Here is a 27,962-nt window from a genome sequence, read left to right as displayed (position 1 = left end):
TGATATAGAAGTCGCGCGCGTGGGGAGGAAGCCAAACTTGGAGGAGGAGGCGCATGCATATGCATGGTTGGCTGGTTGGAAGGACAGTGTGGCGGGCGCGTGACGCTAAACCAGGGCCTCTAGCTTCATGGGTGCTTGCAATCTTGCATGGCCATGGCCATGCACGCGCCAAGCTTCTCGGGCCTCAGTTTTGTCGTGCGCTAGCACGTCGCGAGTCCTACCTCTACTCCTATTTAATTTGGTCCCTGATTTTTCTTAACGGAATTGTTAAACGGTCATTCAACAAGATTTCAAACAGATTTTGAACCACCCAATCGGTGAGAATTAAATATGAGGGCGAGTTCGCCTCCCCACAGCACTCCAGGCGAATTCAGGCCAACGTGCTCGCTTCCGCATCTATCCACGTCACCCCGATCTATCCCTCCACTACTGGAGAAGTGATCTTCGCTAGGTCGAGTGATTTTTGCAATAGTCCCGGTTCCAAAAAGAACCGGGACTAAAGAGGTTTTTTTAGTCCCGGTTTATTACTCCAACGGCACTAAGGGATCTTTAGTCCCGATTCGCCCCCTGACAGGACATGTCAGACCCCTATCGGATGGCTGAGAAACTTTAGTCCTGGTTGGTAACACCAACCAGGACTAGAGATCATCTCTTTAGTCACGGTTGGTTATACCAACCGGGACTAAAGAGATTTGAGATCTTTAGTCCCAGTTTAAGCACGGATGGAATGTATCCGTTTGAAGAGATGAGCAATGGCTATAGTACTTGGCCGGTCACCATGTGCATCTACAATCCCCCCCCCCCCCCCCCCCCGGCTATGCATAAAGCGGAAGTACATCATGATGCCTATTAGTATTCAAGGCCCAAAGCAACCTGGTAACAATATTGATGTGTACCTAAAATCATTGGTTGAAGATCTGAAAGTGCTTTGGAGGAAAGAGGGCGTCCCCGTGTGGGATGAGGACAAGCGGGAACAATTTAACCTACGAGCGTTGCTTTTCGTTACCATTAACAATTAGCCTACACTTAGTAATCTATCCGGACAGTCAAACAAGGGGTACAAGGCATGCACTCACTGTATGGATGAAACTGAGAGTACGTATCTGAAGCATTGCAGGAAGGTTGTGTACATAAGCCATCGTTGATTCCTTGTTGCGAACCACCATGTACGGAAGAAACGCAAGCACTTTGAATAGAAACCAAACCATCGTACTAAGCCTAAACATCGCAATGAGAAAGCAATGTTCGCTATGGTGAAGGATCTGAAAGTAGTATTTGGAAAGGGGCCTAGCAGCCAACTTATAGAGAGCGAAGATGATCACGCGGAGATGTGGAAGAAGAACTCTATTTTTTGGGAACTACCCTATTGGGAAGTATTGGACGGCCGCCACGCAATCGACATGATGCACCTCACTAAGAACCTTTGCGTAAACCTACTGGGTTTCTTAGGTGTATATGGGAAGTCCAAAGATACACTCGAAGCACGTAATGATCTCAAGCATATGGAACAACGCGAGGGTCTTCATTCGGAACCGACTGAGAAAGGAAGCCATTACTTGAGTCCAGCAAGCTACACCTGAGCAAGGAAGAGAAGGAGAGTATGTTTGAATGCCTGGAGAGCATTAAGGTACCGTCCGGATACTCCTCGAATATAAAGAGAATAATAAGCACGAAGGATAAGAAGTTCACAAACCTGAAGTCTCATGACTGTCACGTGCTGATGACACAGATGCTTCTTGTTATAATTCGTGGTATCCTTCCTGATAATGTACGGGCAACAATAACGAAGTTTTGTGCTTTCATGAACGCAATTTTCCGATCTCACGAAGTCGTAGTATACGACAGAAACAAAAATTACAAAGTCCGAAGGAATTGTAATACATGTATATATTTATATATGCACACATGCATTTACTTTTGTGTATACTTATTTTGGTAATATATGTGTATATTTACTTAGGTGCAAACTCATATTTTGTTAATATATGCATATGGCCTCTAATTACTTAAGTGCATATATGTGTATATTATATGTATTTCTACATATGTATGCACATTGAATATATATGTGTAAAAACATATAGACCACATATATGCACTTAAGTAAATATAGGCCATATTTACTTAAGTGCATATACATATATGTGCACACTATATGTATCTATATGTATGTATAGATACATATGTATATGTGTAATATATACATTTCTATATTATGCATATATATGTATTTAAACATATATATATATATATATATATATATATATATATATATATATATATATATATATATATATATATATATATATATATATATATATATATGCATATATATGTATAGGCAGCACATAGCACAACCAAATTAAAAAAAAAAAGTAAAGAAAAAAATCACCAACCGGAAGTAAAGATGGCTGAGCCAGCCACGTGGCTAAGCCATCTTTAGTCCCGGTTGATGTTACCAACCGGAAGTAAAGATGGAGCTTTACTCCCGGATATTTGAACCGGGACTAAAGACCGCCATCTTTAGTCCCGGATTCTCCCTCCTGGTTCGCTACCCGGGAGTAAAGGGGGTTGCGAACCAGGAGAGATGAGGAGTTCTCCAATAGTGCTCCCCGCGTGCGCCTCGGCTGGCTGTGCACCCTCGTCTAGTTTTAGTGATTGGCTACGGCCCAACGAGTTAGTTTAGGGCTTCAGGGTTGGGTCAGCATGGGAGGGGATGGGGGCTAGTGAGGTTGTGAGGGGAAGAGAAGAAGATTGTCAGGCTTAGAGGGATAATCATAGGAGGTGGTGGCACAATAGTGAGTGATGGAACGGGCAAACTGTGGACGGTGAGGTAGTGGCGATGCCTCCGAAACCATGGTTCTATAGCGAGCGGTTGGCCAACGTTGGCAGTAGGAGCAAAACAAATCAAGATGTTAGGAATGGTGGCTCGTGATGATGGATCTGATGGTAAAAAAAGACGGGATAGGGACATGGTTGATTTCAAATTTGGCAGTAGTTTAAATTTATAGCAAGTTCAAGCCGATTCGACAGACACCTCCCTACTGCTAGTTTGAAAATGACAGGTGCGGAAGAGAGGAAAGGAAGGTCCGGCGGACCTCGGTGAGGCCGGTGTTGGCACCTATCTGTTGCATCTCAGCTTCTGCAATATTTTTCCTTTCATGGACAAGACAAGAGGCACCTTGAACTAGACATGGTGTGGTTTTTATTTGTGGGATTGCTAGATGGTATTCGATATACTATTATTAAAGCCAAAATCTTGTAAATTTCCGATCTTGGGATTTGCTTCACGATTCGTGCTCTGGCAACCATAGCTCTTCTCCAGCTTTGATGACACATTCTTCTCTAACTCCGACAATGGAAGCAATGGAGCTTTTGGGTTTTAGGGTCCCGGGTTGCAGGGGGGTAGGAGGAGGCCATAAGGCAGGGGAGATTCCTGGCTTAGAGAGATGGCAATGGAAAGGCGGTGGCCTAGCGGTCGATGCTACTGGTGCTAGTGATAGCGGCGGCAGCATGAGGAGGGAGTCGGGATAGGGATGGAGGGAGAAGGGGTTTTTAGGGTTTGGGTGCCTTGCATAAATCTTAAAGCAATCGGATAGTCTAGAATTTACATGATTCCTAATGGGTTTCCTGTCGAATGGTGGGTGGAAGGTAATACTCGAATGGTGTGTAGAAGGTAGACAATGCCTTTTTTTTTTTGCGTAAAAGCGTATCTAGGATGTGGTTAGGTCTTGTTCATTAATCCCCTATCCAAAAGGATTAAGAGGGATTTGAGGGCATTAATTCCACATATATTGTGATATAAAATTATTTTTCCTCATTTTTTTTCAATCTCTTTCTTGTAGGGATTAAATGAACAAGGCATTATATGGTTGGCCCTTAACGGTGTACCCTCTATATGGCGTTATGCTACCCAAACGATATTCGACAAGTGGTTTATCATTCTAGTCCTAATATAGAATTATACTACCCAATTAGTAATCTGGTCATTACCAGCCAGAATTGCCTAGATTTCATACTGCTTGTTCCGGTACCGCCCAACCATGTGTAACCTCTCTTTCGAATTAAGCTACATGTTGTCTTGTTAAAATCTTATAAGCTATACTTGAGCTATGAACTTATTTATCTATATCGCATTTAATCTAATATATATTTGAACAGTTACAAATGAAATTTGATAGAACATTATATTACAATAAGTATTTTATTAAACTCGAAACAGTACACATGTATCAGCCAGCTCAGCAAGGGAAATTTTCCGTTCCAAAATCCAATTTAATTCCGTTTAATTAACCATGTGATTAATTTCAGACCTTAATAGGTACGGAACAAATCCTCTTACGGAAGAGATTAACCAGACGAGTCCTTAAATATCTCAACGATGGATTTTTTTTCCCCACCTCTACAATTAACCTATACGTCTCCTTGAATCAGTTGATTACCATAGGTCCTCTGCTACAGCTTTTCAGAAAACGTCTCCACTATATATTTTTCTCGTGTTTTATGTCCTACGCAACTGTAGGATTGACAAGGATATACTTCCTCCGTTTCACCGTTGATTTTTTTAAATATGTTTGACCATTCATCTTATTTAAAAAATTTAAGTAATTATTAATTCTTTTTCTATCATTTGATTCATTATTAAATATATTTATATGTATACATATAGTTTTATATATTTCACAAAAGTTTTTGAATAAGATAAATGGTCAAACATGTGCTGAAAAATCAACGATGTCAAATATTTAAAAATGTAGGGAGTATCTCCAATCCAATCAGCCGTGTACAAGTGTACTGGATTTTTCACATTTTGGTCCTTTTGAAAAACTTATTTCGCAAATAGACCCCTAGAAAAACTTATCCCAAAAATGGTCCTTTTTGGGGCGCCAGAGTGGCTGGCGCCGTCCTTCGGCGCCAGCCTCTTTGGCGCCGTCCCCCTGCCGACGTGGCGGGGCGATGCTGAGGTGGCTAGGGGGAGTGCGCCAGAGTGGCTGGCGCCCCCCCCCCCCCCCCGAAATTTTTTATTTTTGTTTTATTTGTTTGATATTTTTTTCACGCTTAGGGACACACAAGAACCAACCATAGAAAAATTGAACTCAAATGGACGTAATATGTGACATGTAGAATTTTTCCTCTCCTCTCCTCTCTCTCCGAACTAGTGCAGAGGAGAGAGATGTGCAACTTTTTTATTTTTATTTTATTTTTTTGATATTTTTTCACATTTAGGAACTCACAAGAACCAACCATGTAAAAAATAAACTCAAATGGACGAAATATGTGGCATGTGGAATTTTCCAAAGCTCCACCGAAAAACTTCTCCTCGAAAACACAATCTTGCAAGCGGAATTTGGAGGTTTTAATATCGCCGAACCCGGCAAAGCAGGGGAGAATCGAATGTAACTTTTTCTATAGATGTCCGTGCATATATTATTTGCCTTATTCCGAGTCCGTATGAGAAAGTTACGCCTATTTTAATAGATGACATATTTTGTCCGTTTCGGTAGAGTTTTGGAAAATTCTACATGTCACATATTTTGTCCGTTTGACTTTATTTTTATACGGTTGGTTTCTATGTTCTCCTAAGTGTAAAAAAAATATCAAAAAAATGAAATAAAAAAAAATTACATCTCTATGTACTGTTTAACTTATATTTGTCATTTCATGTGGTTATATTTTGAATTAGATTAAGTAATTTCATATAGTGGTAAAGTGTATTATGTTTAACATGCTGATCAAAGGGTTTTACTAAAGGAGTTATGGTCTAATTTTAGTGAAGGTGCAAAGTAGATTAAGTGGTATGCTAGATATTTTCAGACTTAGCTAAGTGGTAGTTCGAGTTTAAATTTTTTTTTGTGGTTGGTTGTATCGTGATCCTGAGTGTGAAAAAACATCTGAAAAAATAAAATAAAAATGACACCGTTGCAACTCCATACAAAGAAACAGGAATGGAGGCGGCGCCAGAGAGGCTGGCGCCGTCCCGTTGGATGACGGCGCCAGCCACTCTGGCGCCCCAAAAAGGACCATTTCTGGGATAAGTTTTTTTAGGGGTCTATTTGCGAAATAAGTTTTTCAAAAGGACCAAAATGTGAAAAATCCAGTACAAGTGTACACCTCCTGTTCCCCTCGACGCCTACCTGACTACGCATTACCTGCAACAGCCTGCATTTTTCTAAACCCTCTAATCAATACTAGTAGCTTGCTCACCACCCAATTCAGTGAATTCGCCTTCCTAAGTACTAACTTGTTTAACCAGTGTCATTAGGAAGGTCAGCTAAGTACGTAACCAGAGCCATCCCCTGTGGCCGCCACGCCTCCTCCCATTGCTTCACACAACGGTAATTGCCATCACAATCACAAATTATCGCATTGCCGGCCGCCCACAAGTACTAAAATTCTTCGCCGTGATCTTGAAACCAAAGCACAAGAAAAGAGAGAGAAGAAGAGAAGATTATTAGCATCCTTTGACATCAAACCAGGGCGAACAAAACATCCCTTAAACCAATGCATTTTGACTTGCAAAAGGGCATTCTTAGCAAGAACATAAACTGGGCAAATGACAATTGAGCCTATATAAGACACCCCTCTAATGCTGTCCTAACTCAAAACTCCAGAGGAAAAGCTAGCCAGAAAAAAAGTGAAGTGGATGGAACAGAGGAGAACAGAAGGGAGGAAAGCAATGGAGAGCGCCGCCGCCGCCGCCACGTCGCCGGCCGGTCTCCTGCACGGCGCAGGCGGCAGCGACGAGCTGGGGCACTCGTCGAGGGTGTACCGCCCGGCGAGCGGGAGGGTGCCCTTCGAGTGGGAGGACGAGCCGGGGAAGCCCAAGAGCCCGCCGCCGCTCGACGCGGCACCACCGCTGCTTTGCCCGTCGCCGGCGATGCAGAGCGCTCGGCTCACCAGCCGAGGCGATGGCGGCGGCGGCCGGCGGGGGAGGAAGCGCGGGAAGGAGCCGGAGCTAGATGGATGCCTGCCGGTGAAGTTGCAGCTGGGGAGAGCCATGAAGAGGTGGCACCTCATTTGCTTCTTCAGGGGAGAATGATGTCAGAAACCATGATGGACTTGAGATGACTTCGTGTGTGTACTTGGCTGCAACCTTTGCGGCGGAGGGAATACATGCAATGGAAAAAAATTTTTAAGTCCTTCTGTACATGAATCAGCTGTAAAGTACAATGCAATTTACTTTCTTCCCACTGCATAAACGATTCTTCCTATTGCAAAGATGATTTTTTTTCTGTTTCAATTTATGCACAGGTCAGGACGCGGAACAAATCCAATTTGTCTGATTTATAGCACTATACAGAACAAGTGGAATTAGAACGTAGAAAACGAGGTTTAAGCGTGTGCTGAAAAGCATTGAAATTTAAACGTCAGCACCGGCTTAAAAATGGTTTCTGCTATTTGCAAACCTAGGGGCCAATCAACTTGGATAATGTGCAGTTGCGGACAATTTACCTTGCCAACAGCCAACCATATAACTACAGTAAAATTCAGGGGAAACCAACTCTTGACCAGTTACAGGCAAAACTCGGCCGTTAACCAAAGCTATATGAAAGTTAAATTTAACGACATATTCAGAATTATAACGCTGCATGCAAGATAGTACTCAGCAAGACGTTCAGAGTATAAAGCTGCGGCCAAATTTGCAACCATCACCCACCAAATTTGTAACCATCACCCATCACCAATAAACTCATTCCAGAATCTACAACTGAAAGTAAAGGCTGTTTCAGTTTGTCGTCCCATTACCTGAAAAAAAATACTAAGAGAACTGTGAGCATCGGTAATTCAGAAGCAAATGACTGCACAAGCATTGCTTGGGGCTCACCAAATTATATGCAGAAACAGCATGGAAAGTTGTAAACCCATAGTTCAAAATGAGCCACCAAATTCTGTATCCCTGGAATGTCGACAGAGCAATTGATGAAAAAAGAGAGATCCCATAGTCTACAAAGTTTTGCGAAGTAACTAGCCATCAAGGTTATACATGCTCAGTAGCAGTTCATTGCCTACTATGTCCAGCAAGACAGCAACATGTTCCAGTAGTCCACTGCAACCCAATATCAGAATATCTTCATCATCCTACAGGACAAATATTTGTTTTTTCATTAGCTAACAAAAAATAGACCAGTAGTAGCTACTTCCTCCATCCCAAAATATAAGAACCTAGGACAGGATGGGACATTTCCTAGTACAACAAATCTGGACAGTAGAAAATGTCCCATCCAGTCCTAGGTTCTTATATTTTAGGAAAGATGGAGTACTTGCTAGATAAGCAAGACATGAGTAAGCAAGTAACAGGCCACGATATCAGTCATTCTAAACTAACATGTTAGTTGCCAGAAGACAAACACAGACAAATTTCAGAGCTAAACCAAGAAATCACATGACTTGACAATTGCAATTGAATAATAAGACTCTGGTGAGAATGTGCTATTTATAGCTTTTCCATGGTCATGGGGAAAGCAAAACATATTTGACAACTAAAATTGTTACCATGAATAAACTGCATCACAAAACAAACATAACATGGGAATGTCTTAAGTAAGATAACCAGTAGTCTCTAGGAATGATTCATCACTAGTCTAGCATATCTTAGCTAGAACCAAAATTTTAGAATGCAGAATCAAAGGTACAGAATCAAGAAAAATATGAAATGGTAATATGCAAATTGATGGCTTATCTCAGCAGAAATGGGTGGAACTAATGGAACACGATACAGAAAATAATAGGACAGGTAATGTTATGTTTGCGATCACCATCAGTACAGATCATGCAAGTGGGATGCATACCGGCCCTCTCTCTCTCTCTGCTGGTTTCAGGTTGCCATAACTCATCCCTGTCCCTCCCTCTCTCCTGGCATGGGATTGGGGTCGCCATAGACAGGCTGGTCAAGGTCAACGCGTCGGACATCCTGGAGCTAGCAGAGCTCCACGACGCCTTGGCGACACTATGGCAATGCCTTTAAAACCATGGTTGTATGGCTATGGCAACGCTAATTGCTTCATAGCCCCTGGTCAAGTTGGTCTTAGGCTCCTAGCTGCTAGCCCTCCCAACTATCTATTGTAGCTCATCGAACCATGACAAAGAGGAATCAAAATGACTGTGTTTCCCATACCTTAGAAATAGGAGCAAGAATGGTAGGGGAGATGTTTCTTGCAAGTTGCAAATGCAGTAGAGCAATATTAGTGATAAATGTGGGCAAACAAGGAAAGGAGTCAATAAATTCACGTGTAAACCTTATATTTCATCAATTTGGGGCAGATTGATTTGCAGTTTGATTTGTATTAGGATATCATCCTAATTCATGTAAGACCTTATGCAGCAATGAGCACCAAGGAGCACACTTTTCTCCCATCCATCGAATACCATGTTAGCAAGATCTTTACTCTCATTTGAAAGGATGGCGCTAGGAGAGTTGGGGCATTTTCTGTCTATTTTCTTATAAAAGCTATATCATCCCGGGAGAGGTTGGATACATATTTATAGCTATAGCTGGTTAGCTGCAGGCTACTCTAAAAATGAGCGGGATGCTATCCTAGAGAGCATCCAAACTGAAAGCATAAAGCATGCTATCCTAAAGAGCATCCAAATTGAAAGCATAAAGCAAAAACTGAAAGATGTTGTCTTAATAGGAATAGATGTTGTCCTAAAAGGAGAAAACAACCTAAAAGCAAAAAAGAAGGACCACAAAGACCAAAGACCAACATCACAAGGACACACAAGGACTTATTCTGTCATTCTCCCCCTAAGTCTTGTACGTCGTCTTGTGGGAGAGTCGGGCCATCCCGGCCCTAGAGCAAAAGCTCAAGGAACTTGATCCTCCCAAGGGGCTTGGTGAGCAGGTCCGCAAGCTGGTCCTTGGTGTTGATGTAGCTCGCCTTGATGCTCCCTTCCTCTAAGCAGCCTCGGATGAAGTGGTACCTAACCCTGATGTGCTTGCTCCGTTCGTGAAAAACAGGGTTCTTTGCCAGGGCCAGAGCGGACTTGCTGTCCACCCTGAGCTCCATCGCTCCAGTGTCTCGGCCGAGGAGATCACCAAGCAGTCAAGCAAGCCAGAGCGCCTGGGTCGAAGCGGTGGAGGCTGCTATGTACTCCACCTCGCAGCTGGACAGGGCCACCACCTGCTGCTTGACCGACTACCAGCTAACGAGGCACTCACCGAGGAAGGAGAATCCCGCTCGTGCTCTTGCTGGTGTCGATGTCGCCGGCATGGTCGCTGTCGCTGTACTCGATGAAGTGTGCCTTGCCAGGACACCTCAGGTAGTAGAGACCGTGGTCGAGAGTCCCCGCAACGTAGCGGATGATCCTCTTCACAGCCTGCTGGTGCTTCGTCGTCGGTCGCTGCATGAACCGACTATCGTAGCCGACGGAGAATGCCAAGTCCGGCCGTGTGTGGGTGAGGTAGCGAAGGCTCCCTACAAGACGCCGGTACTGCATGGCATCCACCTCCTCCGTTGTGCTGTCGCGGCTCAGCTTCAGTCTCTCCTCCATCGGAGTGAGCTGGGTTGCAATCAGTAAGCCTAGCCAGCTCAACGACGCGCTTGGCGTAGGCGGTCTGTCGAAGCGTGATCCCGGAGTCGTCCTGGTGCACCTCGATCCCCAGATAGAAAGAGAGAGGCCCAGATCACTCATCTGGAAGGTGGCATTCATCTCTTCCTTGAACGCCGCCACCTCCGCATCCTTGGTGCCGGTGATCACCAAGTCGTCAACGTAGACACCCACCAGCAAGGCATTTCCTCCATTGCCCCGCCGTTAGATGGCCGCCTTGTGCGTCCTTGTGCTGTTGGTCTTTGGTCTTTGTGGTCCTTTTTTGCTTTTAGGTTGTTTTCTCCTTTTAGGACAGCATCTATTCCTATTAGGACAGCATCTTTCAGTTTTTGCTTTATGCTTTCAGTTTGGATGCTCGCTTTATGCTTTCAGTTTGAATGCTCTTTAGGACAACATGCTTTATGCTTTCAGTTTGGATGCTCTCTAGGATAACATCCCGCTCATTTTTTAGAGTAGCCTGCAGCCAGCCAGCTATGGCTATAAATATGTATCCAACCTCCCTCAGGATGGTATGGCTTTTATAAGAAAATAGACAGAAAATTGTCCCAACTCTCCTAGCGCCATCCTCTCAAATGAGAGTAAAGATCTTGCTACTAACATTTGGTATCAGAGCCATTCTATCCTATAGCCAAGACATCTCTTGCTCATCCCCTTCCCGAGCTCCTCTCTAGCAGCAACACCGGCTGTTCCTGCTCATCCTTCCTCCCCTGCACTGACGAGCAGCAGCTCGTCAGAGGCAGCCTCTTCCCCACGCAGCAGCCCCCCAGTAGCGTGCCATGTCTGCAGGAAAGTCAAGCGCTCGGTCGCCTCGAGCGCGCGGCTCCGGCAGGAGGCCGAGCTCGCCGCGGCAGAGGAACGCGAGCGAGCGGCAACAAAGACTGCTGCGATGGCAGCAAGGGCAGCAAGGCTGGGGGCGGCGGAATTGGCGGCGGCAAGGGCGGAAGTGGAAGCAGCGGCAGCGGCGGATGCAGCGCGTGCGGCGGTGGCAGAGCTCAAGGCTCTGCGCGACAGTAGCTCCAGCAGCTCTGTCTCCGCCTACGACATCCCCGCTGATGAGCTGACAAGGGAGGCAGCTCGTGAGCGGGTGAAGCAGTGGGCAGCCGCGCACCCCCACGCGCGCGGTGGCGGCAGCCTAGCCGGGCATGGACGCGCCGGCGGCTTTCCTGGCGGGAGCGCGCGCGGCGGCAGCAGCCCAAACGAGCTTGGACGCTTCGGCGAACCCCCTAGCAGGGGTGCGCACAACGGCAGTGCTCCTGGCGGCAACGGTTGGGTTGACGGAGATCGCGATCGTTACAAGCGGCGCGTCTCTCCCTCCCCGGACCGATACCGTGGACACCACGGGATTCAGGATGTCATCAAGGAGGTCGGCCCCCGCGGTCGGTGGCCTACCCTCACCAAGACCAACTACGTCGAGTGGGCTGCGGTCATGAGGGTGAGGCTCCAGGTACGGCACATGTGGGAGGCAGTTCGGTACGGCGACGTCGACTACGACGAGGATCGACGGGCGCTGGATGCTCTCATCGCTGCAATCCCGCCCGAGATACAGTTCTCGCTTTCCCAGAAGCGGACTGCCAAGGAGGCCTAGGACGCCATCGCTGCGGCACGCATCGGCAGCGACCGCGCCCGCAAGTCCACACTGCAGGCACTCCGCAAGGAGTGGGAGAACCTGGCCTTCAAGCCAGGTGAGGACGTTGATGACTTTGCCCTCCGTCTCAACACTCTTTTGCATAAGATGGTGCAGTACGGCGACGACACCTACGAGGAGGAGAGAGCCGTCGAGAAGCTCTTCCGCTGCGTCCCAGAGAAGTACCAGATCGCTCACTCGATCGAGTCTCTGCTAGACCTCTCCACGATGTCAATCAAGGAGGCGATAGGTCGCCTCAAGGTCGTCGACGGCGATGAGCCACAGCCTCTCTTGGGGCCTATCACCATTGGCGGGAAGCTCCATCTCACTCGGGAGCAGTGGGAGGCTAGCCAGGGTGACGGGAGGGAGACTCCTACTCCTCGACGGGCGGCCACAAGCAGCGCAAGGCACACAGAGGCGGCCAGCTGCGGTGGACGCGAAGACGCACCGAGGGTGGCGCTCTAAGAGGCACCCAGGGTGGCGCCGCCGGCAACCACAAGCCGGCACGAGACGACGCCTGCCGCAACTGTGGCAAGCTTGGCCATTGGGCCAAAGACGGTCGACAGGCTCGACGCGGCCAGGCCCACGTCGCACAGGTGGAGGAAGAGCCAGCTTTGCTCCTGGCACACGCAAGCATCGAGCTCTCCAGCAGCACCGGCCGCAGCGGTTTTTCTCCACCTCGACGAGCCGAAGGTACACGCCTTCCTCAGCAACAGCTCCAGCAACGACAAGGCTGATGGGTGGTACCTCGACACCGGCGCCACCCATCACATGACTGGCCGACGAGAGTTCTTCACCGAGCTTGACTCCAGCGTCCGAGGCTCCGTCAAGTTTGGGGATGCCTCCAGCGTGGAGATCAAGGGCGTCGGCTCCGTCACCTTCACCGCCAAGTCCGGTGAGCACAGGCTGCTCACCAAAGTCTACTACATCCCCGCGTTGAAGAACTCTATCATCAGCATGGGGCAATTGGATAAAAACGGCTCACGCGTGTTGGTCGAGCACGGAGTCATGAGAATTTGGGATCGTCGTCGCCGCCTTCTTGCCAAGGTAACCAGAGGCACTAATCGACTCTACATTCTCAACGCGCAGGTGGCACAACCAGTTTGCCTCGCCGCTCGTCGGGACGACGAGGCGTGGCAATGGCACGAGTGCTTAGAGCGCCTCCACTTCGAGGCCCTGAAGAAGCTCAGTGCCAAGGAGATGGTGTGAGGCCTGCTGTGCCTTGACCACGTGGAGCAGCTCTGCGACGTCTGCGTGGTAACGAAGCAGAGGTGGCTCCCCTTTCCCTACCAGACGAGCTTCCGAGCCAAGGAGCGGCTCGAGCTCGTGCACGGGGACTTGTGTGGCCCAGTGACACTGGCTACACCAGGAGGACGACGTTACTTCCTGCTACTCGTCGACGACCTCTCCCCGCTACATGTGGGTGATGGTCCTCGGCAGCAAGGGAGAGGCTGCGGACACCATCAAGTTGCAAGTTCCGCATGCTGCGCACCGACAACGACGGCGAATTCACGGCGGCTGAATTCGCGTCGTACTGTGCTGATGAGGGCATTCATCGCCACTACACCGCGTCGTACAGCCCGCAGCAGAACGGCGACGTCGAGCAGCGCAACCAGACGGTTGTGGGGATGGCTCAGGCTTTCCTCAAGCAGAGGGGGATGCCGGCCATCTTCTGGGGAGAGGCGGTGGTGACGGCCGTCTACATCCTCAACCACTCGCCTACCGAGGCCCTCGACGGCAGGACACCGTACGAGGCTTGGCATGGGCGCAAGCCGGCGGTCTCCCACCTGCGGGTCTTCGGTTGCCTCGCGTTCGCCAAGGAGCTTGGCCACATCGGCAAGCTCGACGACAGGAGCACCCCAGGGGTTTTCATCGGCTACACGAAGGGCTCGAAGGCCTACCGCATTCTCGATCCGGAGACACAGCGTGTGCGCACGGTGCGCAACGTAGTGTTCGATGACGGGCGAGGGTGGGCATGGGACAAAGCGGTGGACGACGATTCGACTCCGACGTACGACGACTTCACTGTCGAGTACGTCCACTTCGAGGGAGCTGGGGGAGTAGGCAGCTCTTCTTCACCGAGCGTGTCTACCCCAGTCCCCGAGCCTCCACCGACTCCGGCACAGACACCCTCGAGCCACTACTTCGACTACGACGAGCTCTTCGCCGACACCACCACAGCCGGTGACCCCACGCACTCCAGCACCAACAGCCACTCCTCCGGGCACGTCCACCCCGACGCCAGCTCGTGTTGAGCACAGCCTGGTGGAGTTCGCTACTCCGCTCTCCCACGACAAGGAGCACATCGACGCATACCACGATGGCGAGCTGCCGCGGTACTGTACGATGGAGGACCTCCTCGGCGACCAGTCGGTGCCAGGACTGGTGCCTCGCGACCTGGAGGCACAGTTGCACCTTGCGTGCGACGATGGTGAGCCTCAGTCTTTCGCAGAGGCCGAGAGACACGCGGCATGGCGTGCCGTGATGCAGTCAGAGATGGACGCGGTTCAGGAGAACCGCACCTGGGAGCTTGCTGACCTCCCTCGTGGTCACCGCGCGATCACTCTTAAGTGGGTGTTCAAGCTGAAGAGGGACGCACACAAGGACTTTTCTGTCATACCATATGTCCATACTGATTTAGAGTGCTTCATATTACACTATGGTCTATGAATAGTTGAACCAACTTTTGTTGAGTAAAATGTAACTTAGATCCACACTTGATGTCCATCTATAGTCCACATTTGAACATAGCCATTTCCGAACTTGTTTATGATTAAAACCAGAATAATGAATATGCGGGATTTGGCTAACAAAAGGCAACAGAATGTTTGGTGCAAGCATTTGATAGCAAATATAATTCCAAATGCTCAGAAAACCTTGCAATGCATACCATGGATCAATTACAATAAAACATTTTATATCTTCAAAAAATCATAAATAACAAAATCCATTTGAAAGTATTACTTTCAAGTGACTTATATTTAATATGAAATGCCCTGGCAAATTATTATTATTATTTCTGTGCTTGTCAGTCTCATAAAGAGTTCAGAACATTCCAATCTACACATTTGATATATAAAAACATATCGCAAAATATCACAGCATGCAGAGTTTAATCCCATCGCCCACATAGAATAGTTACCCTGTGAAGAAGATTTAGAGCAGCATAGCCTTGTTCAGGCCTCAGTCCCTCAAGGACCAACACCGTTTTAAAGCTAAACTACGATCTTATTTCATGCACATCTTGCTACTACAGGCAAGTCCAACTACAGTGAGAAGACAAAATGGTTCTGAAGATGAAATACAGAATACTAGTTTTGTTCTGTTTGGAAGTTGAATAAAACAGCTAGTCAGAACATAAAGGCACTAATGAAACTAAATGCCCTGCGTACAAAGTACAGACATGCTCATAGTTTAAAATGCCACGGCACTTAACATTTGGTACAGATCTTGAACATACAAAATCCATAAAACAGTTTGGGTTGTAGGTAAGCGTAATGTTTGTATTTCGCTCATAATTCAGAACATTCATAACAAGATGCTAGTAACATAACTCATCCAGTTAGTCAAAAGATTCAGGCGCAATTTAGCGCAAATTTCCACAAGCAAAACAACTCCATCCAACTCATGCCTTCAGTAGAATTAAATTGTGCTCGCAATCAGCAAGCAGGTCTATAAAAAAATCTAGAAAATCTAAGAGCAAAAGGAAATGCAAACCTTCCTCTCCTCAGCGGTTGCGCTCCGGTGGAAGGGGCCGGTTGAACCCGCCACGGCGGTTCATGTACTGCCGCGGCTGCCGCTTGGTGACGACGCGCACCCCGCTGACGTCGGCGTCGGGGACGTGCTTCCCCTTGGTGGAGTCGAAGCCGACGGGGATCCCCATCATCTTCATCATCTCCAGCTCCTCCACGTCCACATCCCCGTCGCCCGGCGCGACCCCGTCCCCGGCGGCGCTCTTGGGCACCACGGGGGCCTCCGGCTTCTTGTCGTCCTTGTGGTCGGTGGCGGCGGCGGCGGGGGACCCGTCGCGGCGGCGCTTGTGGCGGCCGGCGTCCGGGGACGGGGACGAGCGGCCGCGGTGGGAGTGGGAGTGGGAGTGGCGGCGGTGGGAGCGGTCGGCGGAGGGAGAGCGGGAGCGCTTCCGGTCACGCTCCCCACGGCGGCGTTCGCGATCGCGGTCGCGATCTCGATCCCTCCCCTTGTCCCGGTCGCGGTCACGGTGGTCGCGGTCGCGGGGGCGGTCGAGCTCGCGGTCGCGCTCGCCATCTCGGCCGCGTTCCCGGTCGCGGTCGCGGGGCTTCTCCCGGTCGGGGCGGCGGTCGGACATTTGTGCTGCGAGGACGAGGAAGAGGAGAGGAGAGGAGCTAGGGTTTCGCCGAGGGGGAGAGGGCTTTACAGGGGAAAGTTGGATGTGTTCCGCCTTCCGCGTTCGGGGGAAATTCTATCCCCTTGTTTTCGAATTCATCCTCCTGTCCTGCCGTTTCGTTAATCAAAAAATCTCTAGATGTTTTCGTCAGTAATTTAATACGTTATATGTATATGAATCAGTTTTTAAGTTTATTTGCTTTTAAAAATACATATCCGTATTTGAGTCGATTTTTAAGATCGTTCACTTTTGGTAATACAGAAGAAATCATATAAGAAATCTGTTTAAAGAAACTCGTATGTCAACGTGAAACGATCGGACTCCTAACTATAGCTTATGATTTTCTAAAAATATATATATCCCAGCGAACTTGAATTTCATTTTAACTAAACCATATAACAATAATAAGATTAAAATAGACTCACCCGTTACAACGCACAGGCATTTTTTCTAGTAAACTTCTCGAAAAAAATGAATAAACTGCCAAAATAATAATTGATTAAAATTAATATATTTTTTAAAAAACAGTCACATTTAAAAAAAGTCGGTTTCTTAAATAAACCATTGCATTACCGGTGTAGTTGCTATTAAGGAATGAAAAATTCGCAATAAATAATTACAGTATTGATGACAGTGGAAAAATCACATGGCACATTTGTTCATAGCTTTTCTCACATATAGAGAAGACGTACTGTAAAACTTCAATGTTTCTAACTATTATATATATTTGATCTAAATATATGATAGTAAAAAATAGTTTCCTTCTAATTACTAATATAGTATGTTGAAAAGAGAAAACTAACCTGAGTTTCCAAAATCTGGCATGATTTTTTTTGAGCCGCCACCAATAATTATTATTGGCTCACATTTCTCCTCGATTTTCCTTTCTCTATGCCCTAGCATTGAAGCAAGCAATTTTCTTTTATCTAACCCCGCGCCTAAGTAAAATCTAGGATGTATGGATAGTCACATACCCATATTGGATACACTGTCTTATATGTATCTGTATCCCGTACATATCGCCAATTACCAAGATTTCTAAATAAAAGAAATAATTCCGGATACTTTCCCGATACATATCGACGCACTCCTAATAAGTCCAAGCCCTAGCATCGATCCTGACAACCACCCCGTGCGCCACCGTCGTTCAACCTTACGAAGCGCAGCAAGGCACAACAACTAGCATGTTCCAATCGTTGGATATCGAGCGCAGCGCCTCAACCGTCCGCATAGTGTAGAAGTGTGCTGCCGTCTAATGTGTTGCCTCCGCCGTCCTCCTAGTGCTGCAGCTTTGCTCTCCGACGAACAAACACAGAGCACCTCTGTCGGCCGTTGGGTGCCGCAGCCAGCAGCTTGGCAGCCGGGCACATTGCTATGGCCGCCAGGCACAAAGTAACCCTCTCACCACCTTTCACTTGTTCATCCACTCCACTTCAAGCCCCCTTCAAATCTTCAATGATTTTTTATATACCGCCATTATGCTAGTAATAACCGCTAATGCAACCGCAAATTCATAACGTTGGAGGAGATAGCTATGAGATGTTTCATTTTGCTTGTTTTCTCTGGCTTTAGCGAACTCCTACTCTCCTATCACTCTGTGCATACAACTACAACCTTAAGAGAGTACTAGAAGATCTTGCAGCGTTTGATCTATCTGATGATGCAAGAAACAATTAAACTGATCTAGCTATCTAGATATTGAGTTGAACCTGAAGTTCTGAACAAGTTTGTTCTAATTTGTCATTGATTTTTTTTATTTTTCTGCACTATATATATAGACGTATCTGCGTATCTATGTTTTTTTAGAAAATGTCATATCCACGTATAGACGTATCACGTATCCGTATCATGGTACATATATCAAGGTAACATAGAGTAAAACTAATGGAATATGAAAAACGAGAATGAGGTGAACCCTTAGCTCCACCCACTCTCAGGCACATTGTTGGTGGCTCATATCAGCTTATTCATTGACCTATTGCTCTGGAGGAATCAAATTTAGCCAAAGATGACGATGATACAAACATTGAGTTACACCTTGCTTACTGTTCCTCCATGGTTGACTTCACCACCCTTTAATCAGCATACTCTAAGTTGATATGCAGAGATGATTGTTAAGTCATGAGTGTTGGATCTTGTTTGAATTGAATGAAATGAGTTGGGATGAGAATTAGTGGCAACCCATTCTCTTAAATTTATATGGGCATGCAAGGGATGATTTAAGGTTTGTCATGAGCCAAACATATGATGTTTAGCCGTCCTAAGATTTTGTTCTAAACCATAAGTATGGGTGCCCTAGTTGCAGCAAACATTTTTATTGTTGTATGGAAAAAAATTAATTGTTGTATGGAAAAAAATTATTTCTGCGCAAGTAGTAATTTTGGTTGCAATGGGTCTGCCCTTAATTGTAGCAAAGCTTTTTTGCTTATCGAATGGGAGCACTCTTGATAAATAAAAAACACAAGAAATCTGCTAAATAGACGTTTCTTTTGAATAAGGATGATTTAGTTGAGGATTACTAGCGACATAGTGTTTGATAATTGGAAAAAAAACCAAAAATAGTTGTAAAATAGATGTTTCATTTGAGAAGGAATGATTTAGTTGACGGTTATTGTTCAATGGAGATAGAAAATCTATTGTACTGTTGGTTGCCACATTGCGAGCAAATGTTTTTTTTAACTCATGCATTTATTAATATAGCTAAGTTAGAGATATACATGAGTGGTTACATTGCATGAAGCATAGGTGTGGACTGGGATACATCCACTTTTGTAAAAAAACCCCTTGGCAATGGGTAAATTACACCGCCTATAAATATAAGCTTCGGCGCACACTAAATTTTGCGGGACAAGAAAGAAAGAGTCAAAGCCATTGATATCATTGCAAGACTATCAACAATTCCTCGGGAAATCCAAAATATAGAAAACACTAAGCTCGAACTAGAGCAAATGCTGGGTGTCCTCGGGGAGTCTTTATTTCTGGCTTTCGTCGATCTAGCAGTGATCATACAAGATCATATACTTCTTGTTCAGAACTAAATCCGCATTCTTGAAAACAGGAAGAAGACGTTGCTGGAAGAACAGCAATCGCTCTTCGTGATAGCTGCCCTTTTAAGCTACATTTTGCAGAAAAGGACTTAGGAAGAATTGAAAAAAACAATCAGGTCCTTCTTCTTCGATTGCTTGCAGCGTCTAACAACGAAGTCTTGGAGCTTGATTCCAACAGAACTAGAAGCAAGGTGTCATGGTTACGGATAAGGCATACCTCATATCCTACGACTCATGGAATGTACGGATACGACATACCTTCATATGTGTGATATGTTTCCATATACAATAAGGAAATTAGCAAGAGATTATGGAAATTATCCTCACAGGCAAGTGAATGTCAGAATCCTACTCGGGGAGGATTGGGTTTGTATTATATCGGATGGGGTCCATAGTCTCCGAGGTCTACTTGGAGACTTAGGTGATTCACAGTATAAAAGGCACACCTCCTGAGGGGTTTGGATCATTGAATCATAGCGTCAACACAACCACCATAGCCTATAATCTAGAGGATGCGAAGCCTACTCACCGGGAGATCTCGTCGAATCCATCTCGACAAGGATCTCGCCAGTAATCTCGAGATTGTTGATTCTCCATTGTAATCTGTGGTCTTTCCATATCAATCTCATATAAACTGGATTAGGGCTATTACCTTACGAGGGGCCTGAACCAGTATAATCCTCGTTTTCTTATTTGCTTGATGTCATGTCGTGTAGATCTTCGTACCAACGTACCCCACTACCCTATTCATTCGGTCTATAGGTATCCCCGTTGACATAAGGTGAGCTGCATATGATTGAATCACTGCATAATCCCAAAAGGGGCCCTCACACACATATGGAGGTTCAAGCGATAGCATACAAATCGAAATTTCAGCCACACCGCAAAAGATTTCCACTGAATCATAAGCCAAAGAAAGATGCAATAGCAACAATTCCAAAGATCAAGCCTAGATCCAAAGCACCGACGAAGTATGGTGAAGAAGCATAAGGAGTTGCATAAGAAACCAAAGACCACACCCAAAAGAGGCCTTGATGCATGGGAGGTTGAGGTCAGTTCGGCTTGAGTCAACACCATCAGCCTCCCATAAAGAACTTCCGCCGAAGCTCAGGAAGAAGGCATGCATCCCTAGAACGAGCTCGCCAAAGATAACGGTGATGACCAGTGCGACCTCTTCTTGTGCATATGTGGAAGCATCCTAGCCAGTAGATAGGACGCCGTCGATGTTGAGACTTGCTGACGGGACCAAATCTGACGATGAGCCTCACAACACCAATGCCAAAAACCACCTCAAGAACCTCAAAGGCAAAAGCTACGGGAGTAACCTGACAAGACCTACAACTACTACTACTACTAGAGGAACGACATCGGACCCCTCCCCACCCTAACTAGTGGCGAACCGCTTGAGAGAAGGAAGAGGGGTCGAGAAGAAATGAGCGGTATTGAAGGGGGATGTGAGAGAGTTGTGGAGAGACCGAGGAGAGTGACACCCAAAGAGCCCGACCAACCCAAAAGTTTAAGCTGGTGAGGAAAGACGGACAATTCACTTTATATTCCAACACCCTCCATTTACGCGAGGCCCCCTCAAGCCTCTAGCATGAAATAGAAGTGTGCTGCAATGTTTATTTAATTGTATGCCAGCCAGGATTCAAACTCGAGACCTTTGACTCTGATACCATATTGAGTTGCATATATCGACTAGTTCAACCCAAAAGCTTAAACTAATAAGGAAAGGCTAACAATTCACTTTATATTCCAACAAGCGATGTCAAAATTTTCAATTGGTGCAGGAGAGTCACATGGTGGGATAATCACGAGCGAGCTCAAACCAAAAGAAATCGGACGGAGCATGTGCACACTTCCATCCAATTGCTAATTGCGTCCTTTTGGAAATGTGAGGACAAAATGTCCGGTTAAAAATAAACTTTGAAAGGTTAAAGAAATGCGAAGGTATATTTAGTTTGAGACCTTATTAAAAAGAAAAAAATAAGCCTAGTGTTGAAGAGTGGCAACTTTTGTTTGTTTTTTCTTTTTTTTTTTTGGGGGGGGGGGGGGGGGGGGACAGGCAACTTCTGTATTTCCCCATTTTTGGTATGTTTGAGCCATTCAGGACGGTAGTAAATCAAACATGCATATAGGTTCCGTAATGGAAAAATAGCATGCTTGCCGTCATTCTCACTTGGCATGTTATGATGCCACAAATTGTTGGTGACTGAAGTTTTTTACTAGTTATGCGACAATCAAAAAGATATTTAAATTAGTATTTGGTAGAAACATGAATGAATAGATAAAGTCATAGAGTAATATAAAATGTTATTTCCTTAGTCTAACTTGATCAACACATTCGCCATAATAAAGTCTTGGAGCGATTTTACTGATTAGAATTTTTTGCGCATTTGCCAGTTGCCACCACACATCAAGGTTAAAGAGCTCAGAAGAATATGCAATTTGCATATTTCACGGAAGGCAAAAAAAAAAAAAAACACTATTAGGCATTGCGAATATGCAATTTTGTCATAACATAGGATTACAATAGAGATCCTGGCAGGAGTGAACAAAACGCCTAGCAGTCTCAATTCCCTTCCAGCGCAGCCCGTAAACCTGCCAAGAGACTCCATGCAGTTGAAAAACAGACAACCACCTTTACGCCCCCAAGATCTAACAAATCGAACTTCTCCACACATTTGCTTAGCTACACATTCAACCCAGAAAGAAGTCGCTGCAAAATGCTCCTCAGCGTAATTCCAGAAAAGAACTGCTGGTTTTATCATGTGAACAGACCTTCTAAACTTTCTGCACTTTGCTAGTAGTAAGCTCCTTTGGCTTGCCAGCTTTGCCACACTCCACTTCCTGCAGTCAACTAAAATTATTAGGCACTGGAAGATGCAAGTTACAACCCTTCTCATCAAAGTTCTAATTGGGATGCTTGCCAATTCATTTATTATAATCAGATAAGCAATTGTATTGCATAAACAATGATGTGACAAGAAATGCTTCTATGATACAATTACAAACATCTGATGCCACAAGGGGTCCATGACATAGCTGCACTATACACCCATATGGCCGCCAACAATTGAAGGTTAGGATTTGGCAAATATCAGATAACACCAAAGGATGTAGACATACAGCCATCCAAGGCAATACTATTAATTAAAATGGTGAGTCCTTTTATGATGAGTGATGACCTCATGGAGTTAAATATCACATTCTTCTAAATAGCTGTTACAAAGTGCAAGTTGAACAGCGCGGTTGGAGAAGTTAGGTGGGTGTGCTCATTACCACATTAAAGCTAATCAATTAAGAAGGGTATATAAATGTGTTGGTAGTACCTCATTACATGTTGACAATGCTCTAACTGCCAAGTGTTGCAACAAAGGACATTGTTTGAGTTCCTATTTTCCATATAAAAGACAAATTTATATTCTTGGTAATTGTAAAGTCTTATGACAATGTTACTTCGAAGTTCGAACAAAGCAGAATAGTTAGAACAAAAAACATTCATAAAACATTGTCCATGTGGTAACAAAAATCATTGAAAAATAACCAACGATTCCGCCAACTTGCTACATTGTCTGTTTGGGATGGCACTCCTAAAACAAAACAGGCATTCCCTAGAACATAACCAAATGCAATTGTACATCTGTAAGGAATCACCAACATTCTCTACATATGTGCAAGTGTGTAAAAAGGATAGGTTGTAAAACAAGTATTTATAAATGTACATAAATGCAAAGGTGGCATAGGTATTCTATGGCCCCTAAGATAAAATCAGTTAAAATGGAGTGAGCTAGTCTATTAAATATCAGATGTTTGCCAGTTTGCCAATCACTTAATGTGATTTAGTCACTCCAAGCAATGGAGTTATGTCCCATTACGTAAAGAAATCAGAACTGTTTCTTCCATACAATCCTACCTAGTAAAGCCATCCTGAACATACTTATCATATGAACTATTCATATCTAACTCCACATCACACTTAATACCCTATTGACAGTTCTTCTAGGAGCGTTTAATAACAGAACGGTCAAAAGGTTTACAGTGACACCAGTCCCAGGGGCATTTGCCACTGATACGAAGGACACAAATATCAGCAGAGACAAATTTGTCATTTCACCCTCTTGTCAATCATGATTGTTGCAATTTACAAATCATCATAAGTGTCATTAAGTGTGCTGAGCGGAAATAATTAATACAAACAGCAGGTACACTCAAAGGTAGAATCATGGAACAACTTTGAAAAAGCTTCCAAGAGCATCTCTCTATACAATATGATAAGCCTACTGCACATTTTCTACCAAGTGATAACTCTCGATCATTTGTATAGATGCTAAAAAGGGCGATTAGGTATCTATCCTTGCCTTGTGTTTCAGGCCTATGCTTGAATCCACCTTTACAGATGTTAGGCCGAATTGAATTTTGCTGCACACACTCAATCTAAAACCCTTTGCATATATTCCCCACAACACAAATGCCTTTCGGGCCCAAATAGTACCTACCACATAAGACACACCTACGAGCATCTATCACACTCAGAACGCACAGATCAACACTTTTATGATCTAAAGGACATGGTCAGAAGGACAGCTCCATGTTCACCATCAAGTAGTAGACTTCACCAGGATAAACTACAGCAGCATCCACCATAAATGCATCCCACCAACCAAACAGAAACGTTTGCTCAATTTCATACTGAAAATTACCGAGCAAATTCTATCCCAGATTCTCATTACGGGCGCAGATCCAGTAAAGAATAAACATGCACACGAAGCAACCTACACGACATGGATCGAATCCGATTCCCCGAAATTACATGCAAAAGCAGCAAAATCGCGTAAGAGAAATCAGGGAGAACGAACCTTGCCGGTGCTCTCGTAGTAGTCGTTGAGCGCCCATTGGTACTTGGATTGATCCAGCCCAAACCAGTTCGCCACGTACTCGTCGAGGCTCGCGTGGGCTGCGGCGACCGGAGAGAAATTCGACGCATCAGAATCCCAAATCCGGAGCTAAAATCTGAAAATGCAGTTGAAAAAAAAAATCTGGATGCGCCTCACCTTCCTGCACGCGCGCGACGGCGTCCCAGAAGAAACCAAACGCCGATCCGTCGTGCTTGCCCCCCGCGGAGGCCTTCTCGTACTGCGGCGGGGGCACCTGCACCGGAGGCGGAGGAGGGACCTTCACCGGAGCCGCAGGCGGGGAGAACTTCACCGGGATCGTGGGCGGCGGGCTGGCCACCCTCTGCTGCTGCGGCGAGGGAGCCGGAGACGGCGGCGACGGCGAGGCGGCCGTGCGCGGGGCCGTCGCCGGGGTCGAGAAGCCCGACCGAGGGGACTCGGACGGGCGCGAGGAGCGCGGCGTGCTCGCCGGCGACGGCGGCGTGATGAAGACGGTGAGGTTCCCGGCCCTCCCGATCATCGGCGGCGGCGGCGGGGACGGCGAGGAGGTGGACCCCATCCCGGCGACGGAGGAGGAGGAGGAGGTAGGGTTTACCGCTGGAGCGTCGGGGCCCCTAGGGCGAGCAGCAGCGGCGGGGAGCTCGTGGGAAAGCTCGAGACGCCATTGCAGACAAGGGGGCAGTGAAGCTTTTGTTCGCTTGTTAGGAGGAGTGAATTGTTTTTTTTATTTTATTTTTCCAATTTCCCCCCTCCGCCTTTCTTTTTTAATCCCTTTCCACCCATCAAATAACGTGCCTTTGGAGGTTACCACCCCGTGGAGAGAGGCCGCATGCACCGCGTCTACCAACGCCCCGTCGAGTCGGGCCCACCGTCAGCGACACATGCGCACGGATGGTCCACGCGGTGTTTGGTGGACGCCGTGCAGGCGAAGACCACCGGGGGGGGGGGCGCGCTTTCATTTGTAATTTCCCCCTCTTCTTTTTCCTCTCAAACAGCGTGCCTTTTGGCGATGGCCGTGATGGGGGCGAGCCTCTGCACCGGGTCCACTGAACCAGGGTGGTGCGGGGCCCACGTGACAGTGGGATGGTGTATGCAGACCGGGTGTAGCAGGGGAGGCGGTGAGGTGGGGAGAGGTAAAGGGGCTTTGTCCTGCGAGCCCACTTTGCGCGGGGGGGTCGATCGGGTGAGGGGAGGGAGGAGGAGAGATGGTGGATTACGGTTTTGTCCCCGGAGTATGGGCGGATTAGCGGGACGGTGACACTGTAGTGGAGTGGGAAGTGGGAACTAGCAGGCTGTTTTGATTGCTCGGCCTCGTTTGTTGCTCTTTCTAGGCGAGAATGATTGATTGGTCGGCCTGGCCACATGGAAGCGAGGGGACAGGAGGGGAGAGTACGCCTGCACGGCACAGCCGGGCGGCCCGGGCCATCGGATCCGAAGATCACACACACACGTTCCACGGTCGCTACCTTTTGCAAATCCGTCCCACGAGCTTGCAAAACGTTTTGATAGCGGGGATCAAAACGTTTGTTTCAATATTAATTTTCATCGTGGGTTATATGGACCCATAAAAGGGTTTATTTGCTACCCTTCAAGTTGATAATAAGGGTTTATTTGCTACCCTTCATGTTGATAATGCTTATCGATTTAAATAAAATTATAATTTTTAAAAAATAACTTTAACCAATATTTTATATTATAAAATATATAAAAATTTTAACAATATACTACCTATAGCAATATTTTAGGACGGAAGAAGTATAATTTTATTGAATTATTTTTTAAAAACTAACTGATATATATATATATATATACATATTTTTAAGATAAATATTTTAAAAATTTATTTATAGTTAAAGATTTTAAAATTTGATATTAGTGTTGTTCTAAACATATTATCAAGCTGGAGGGAGTAAATGGTAGGATACATGGCTTAGGGCCTGTTTAGTTCGCGAAATGAAAAATTTTGGGTGTTACATCGGATGTTTGACCGGATGTCGGAATGGGTTTTCGGACACTAATAAAAAAACTAATTTCATAACTCGCTTGGAAACTACGAGACGAATCTTTTGAGCCTAATTAATCCACCATTAGCACATGTGAGTTACTGTAGCACTTATGGTTAATCATGGACTAATTAGACTTAAAAGATTCGTTTCGTGATTTCCTCCTTAATTGTACAATTAGTTTTTTCTTTTAATCTACATTTAATACTATATACATGTGTCCAAAAATTCGATGTGATGTTTTTGGGATCTAAACGGGGCCTCAGTTTACATCCGTTGGCTCTTATATCGATATTTACGTTTATCAACTATTAAACAGTTCATTTTACCCCCTTAAAGGCTGTGTTTAGTTCACACCAAAATTAAAAGTTTGATTGAAATTGGAACGATGTGACGGAAAAGTTGGAAGTTTGTGCGTGTAGGAAAGTTTTGATGTGATGAAAAAGTTGGAAGTTTGAAGAATTATTTTGGAACTAAACACGGCGTAAATCAAACTGATTTTCATCCACATGATATTAATGCAGTTGACCAAACCGTGGTGTTCACATGTTGTTGACCACCTCTTTGATGGTTCTCCTCCTCATGTCCTCCATCCCTCTTTCTATCCCCTCTGAGTAGCGTCAATTTAACGATACAGGAGATATGTAAGCAGTGTCAAGTTGAAAGAGTTAGGGCATGTTTAGTTCACGAAAAGAAACTTTTTGGATGTCATATTAGATGTTTGATCGGATATCGAAATGGATTTTTGGACATGAATGAAAAAACTAATTTCATAACTCGTCTAGAAATCGCGAGACAAATCTTTTAAGCCTAATTAAATTCATCATTAGTACATGTGTGTTACTGTAGCACTTTATGGCTAATCATGGATTAATTAGGCTCAAAAGATTCGTCTCGCAATTTTTCCCCCAACTGTGCAATTAGTTTTTTTAATCTATATTTAATGCTCCATGCATGTGCCAAAGATTCAATGTGATGTTTTTGGAAAAAATTATTGGGGAACTAAACCAGGCCTTAGATTGTGAGAAAGTTTGTGTTATGTCCTTTCTCTCCTTATGTCCTGCTGCGTTCGGCAGCGTTAGATTGTGAGAAAGTTTGTTTCGTTTTCCGCACGCACAAACTATTAAATGGTGTTTTTTAAAAAAATTTATATACGAAAGTTACTTTAAAAAATTATATTAATTCATTTTAAAGTTTAAAATAGTTTATACTCAATTAATCATACGCTAATAGCTCACCTCATTCTAGTATCTTCTTAATCTTCTCTTTTACTCTCCTCTCCTCTCAAACTCACCCAGGCAACAAAAACAAATACAGTCGTTGTGTGCGATGTCTTGATCTAGAAACAGAAAAGCAACACGAGCAGTGCCAAGATGAAGACAGACTATAGAGTTGTCAGTTGAACCTTACGTCCGTTAACTTCGACAACTGGTGTAGCCCCTCTTTTTAATAGTTCCCAGCTTGATTTCACAAAATTTA

The 27,962-nt window shown here is 45.5% G+C and overlaps 2 protein-coding genes across 7 annotated transcripts; both read right to left on the bottom strand.

Annotated features, from left to right (window-relative positions):
* Positions 1–6,489: 6,489 nt before the first annotated feature.
* On the bottom strand, positions 6,490–16,605 carry LOC127764683 (uncharacterized). 5 transcript variants are annotated; one of them, XM_052289594.1, is made up of 4 exons: positions 15,890–16,605; positions 7,826–8,079; positions 7,658–7,746; positions 6,490–7,093 (listed from the first exon to the last, which is right to left on the bottom strand). In XM_052289594.1, exon 1 carries the CDS (start codon positions 16,497–16,499, stop codon positions 15,900–15,902), a length of 600 nt encoding a protein of 199 aa, XP_052145554.1. In that variant the 5' UTR covers positions 16,500–16,605; the 3' UTR covers positions 6,490–7,093; positions 7,658–7,746; positions 7,826–8,079; positions 15,890–15,899. The 5 variants fall into 5 exon arrangements, with proteins under 5 accessions (XP_052145554.1, XP_052145556.1, XP_052145558.1 ...); XM_052289596.1 differs by having other exon boundaries at positions 6,490–7,086; XM_052289598.1 differs by lacking the exon at positions 6,490–7,093 and having other exon boundaries at positions 7,155–7,759; positions 7,826–7,897; positions 7,985–8,079.
* Positions 16,606–22,233: 5,628 nt separating this feature from the next.
* LOC127764684 (vegetative cell wall protein gp1-like) lies at positions 22,234–25,232 on the bottom strand. Of its 2 annotated transcripts, none has more exons than XM_052289599.1 (3): positions 24,640–25,222; positions 24,445–24,542; positions 22,234–22,435 (listed from the first exon to the last, which is right to left on the bottom strand). In XM_052289599.1, the coding sequence occupies exons 1-3, from the start codon at positions 25,037–25,039 to the stop codon at positions 22,370–22,372; spliced, it is 564 nt and encodes a 187-aa protein (XP_052145559.1). In that variant the 5' UTR covers positions 25,040–25,222; the 3' UTR covers positions 22,234–22,369. The 2 variants fall into 2 exon arrangements, 1 of the variants encoding a protein (XP_052145559.1); XR_008015932.1 differs by having other exon boundaries at positions 22,304–22,435; positions 22,918–24,542; positions 24,640–25,232.
* Positions 25,233–27,962: the final 2,730 nt, after the last annotated feature.

Source organism: Oryza glaberrima, chromosome 2, assembly GCF_000147395.1.
Source record: "Oryza glaberrima chromosome 2, OglaRS2, whole genome shotgun sequence".
In the NCBI taxonomy this organism is placed as follows: domain Eukaryota; kingdom Viridiplantae; phylum Streptophyta; class Magnoliopsida; order Poales; family Poaceae; genus Oryza; species Oryza glaberrima.
This window is presented reverse-complemented; position numbering and strand designations above follow the sequence as displayed.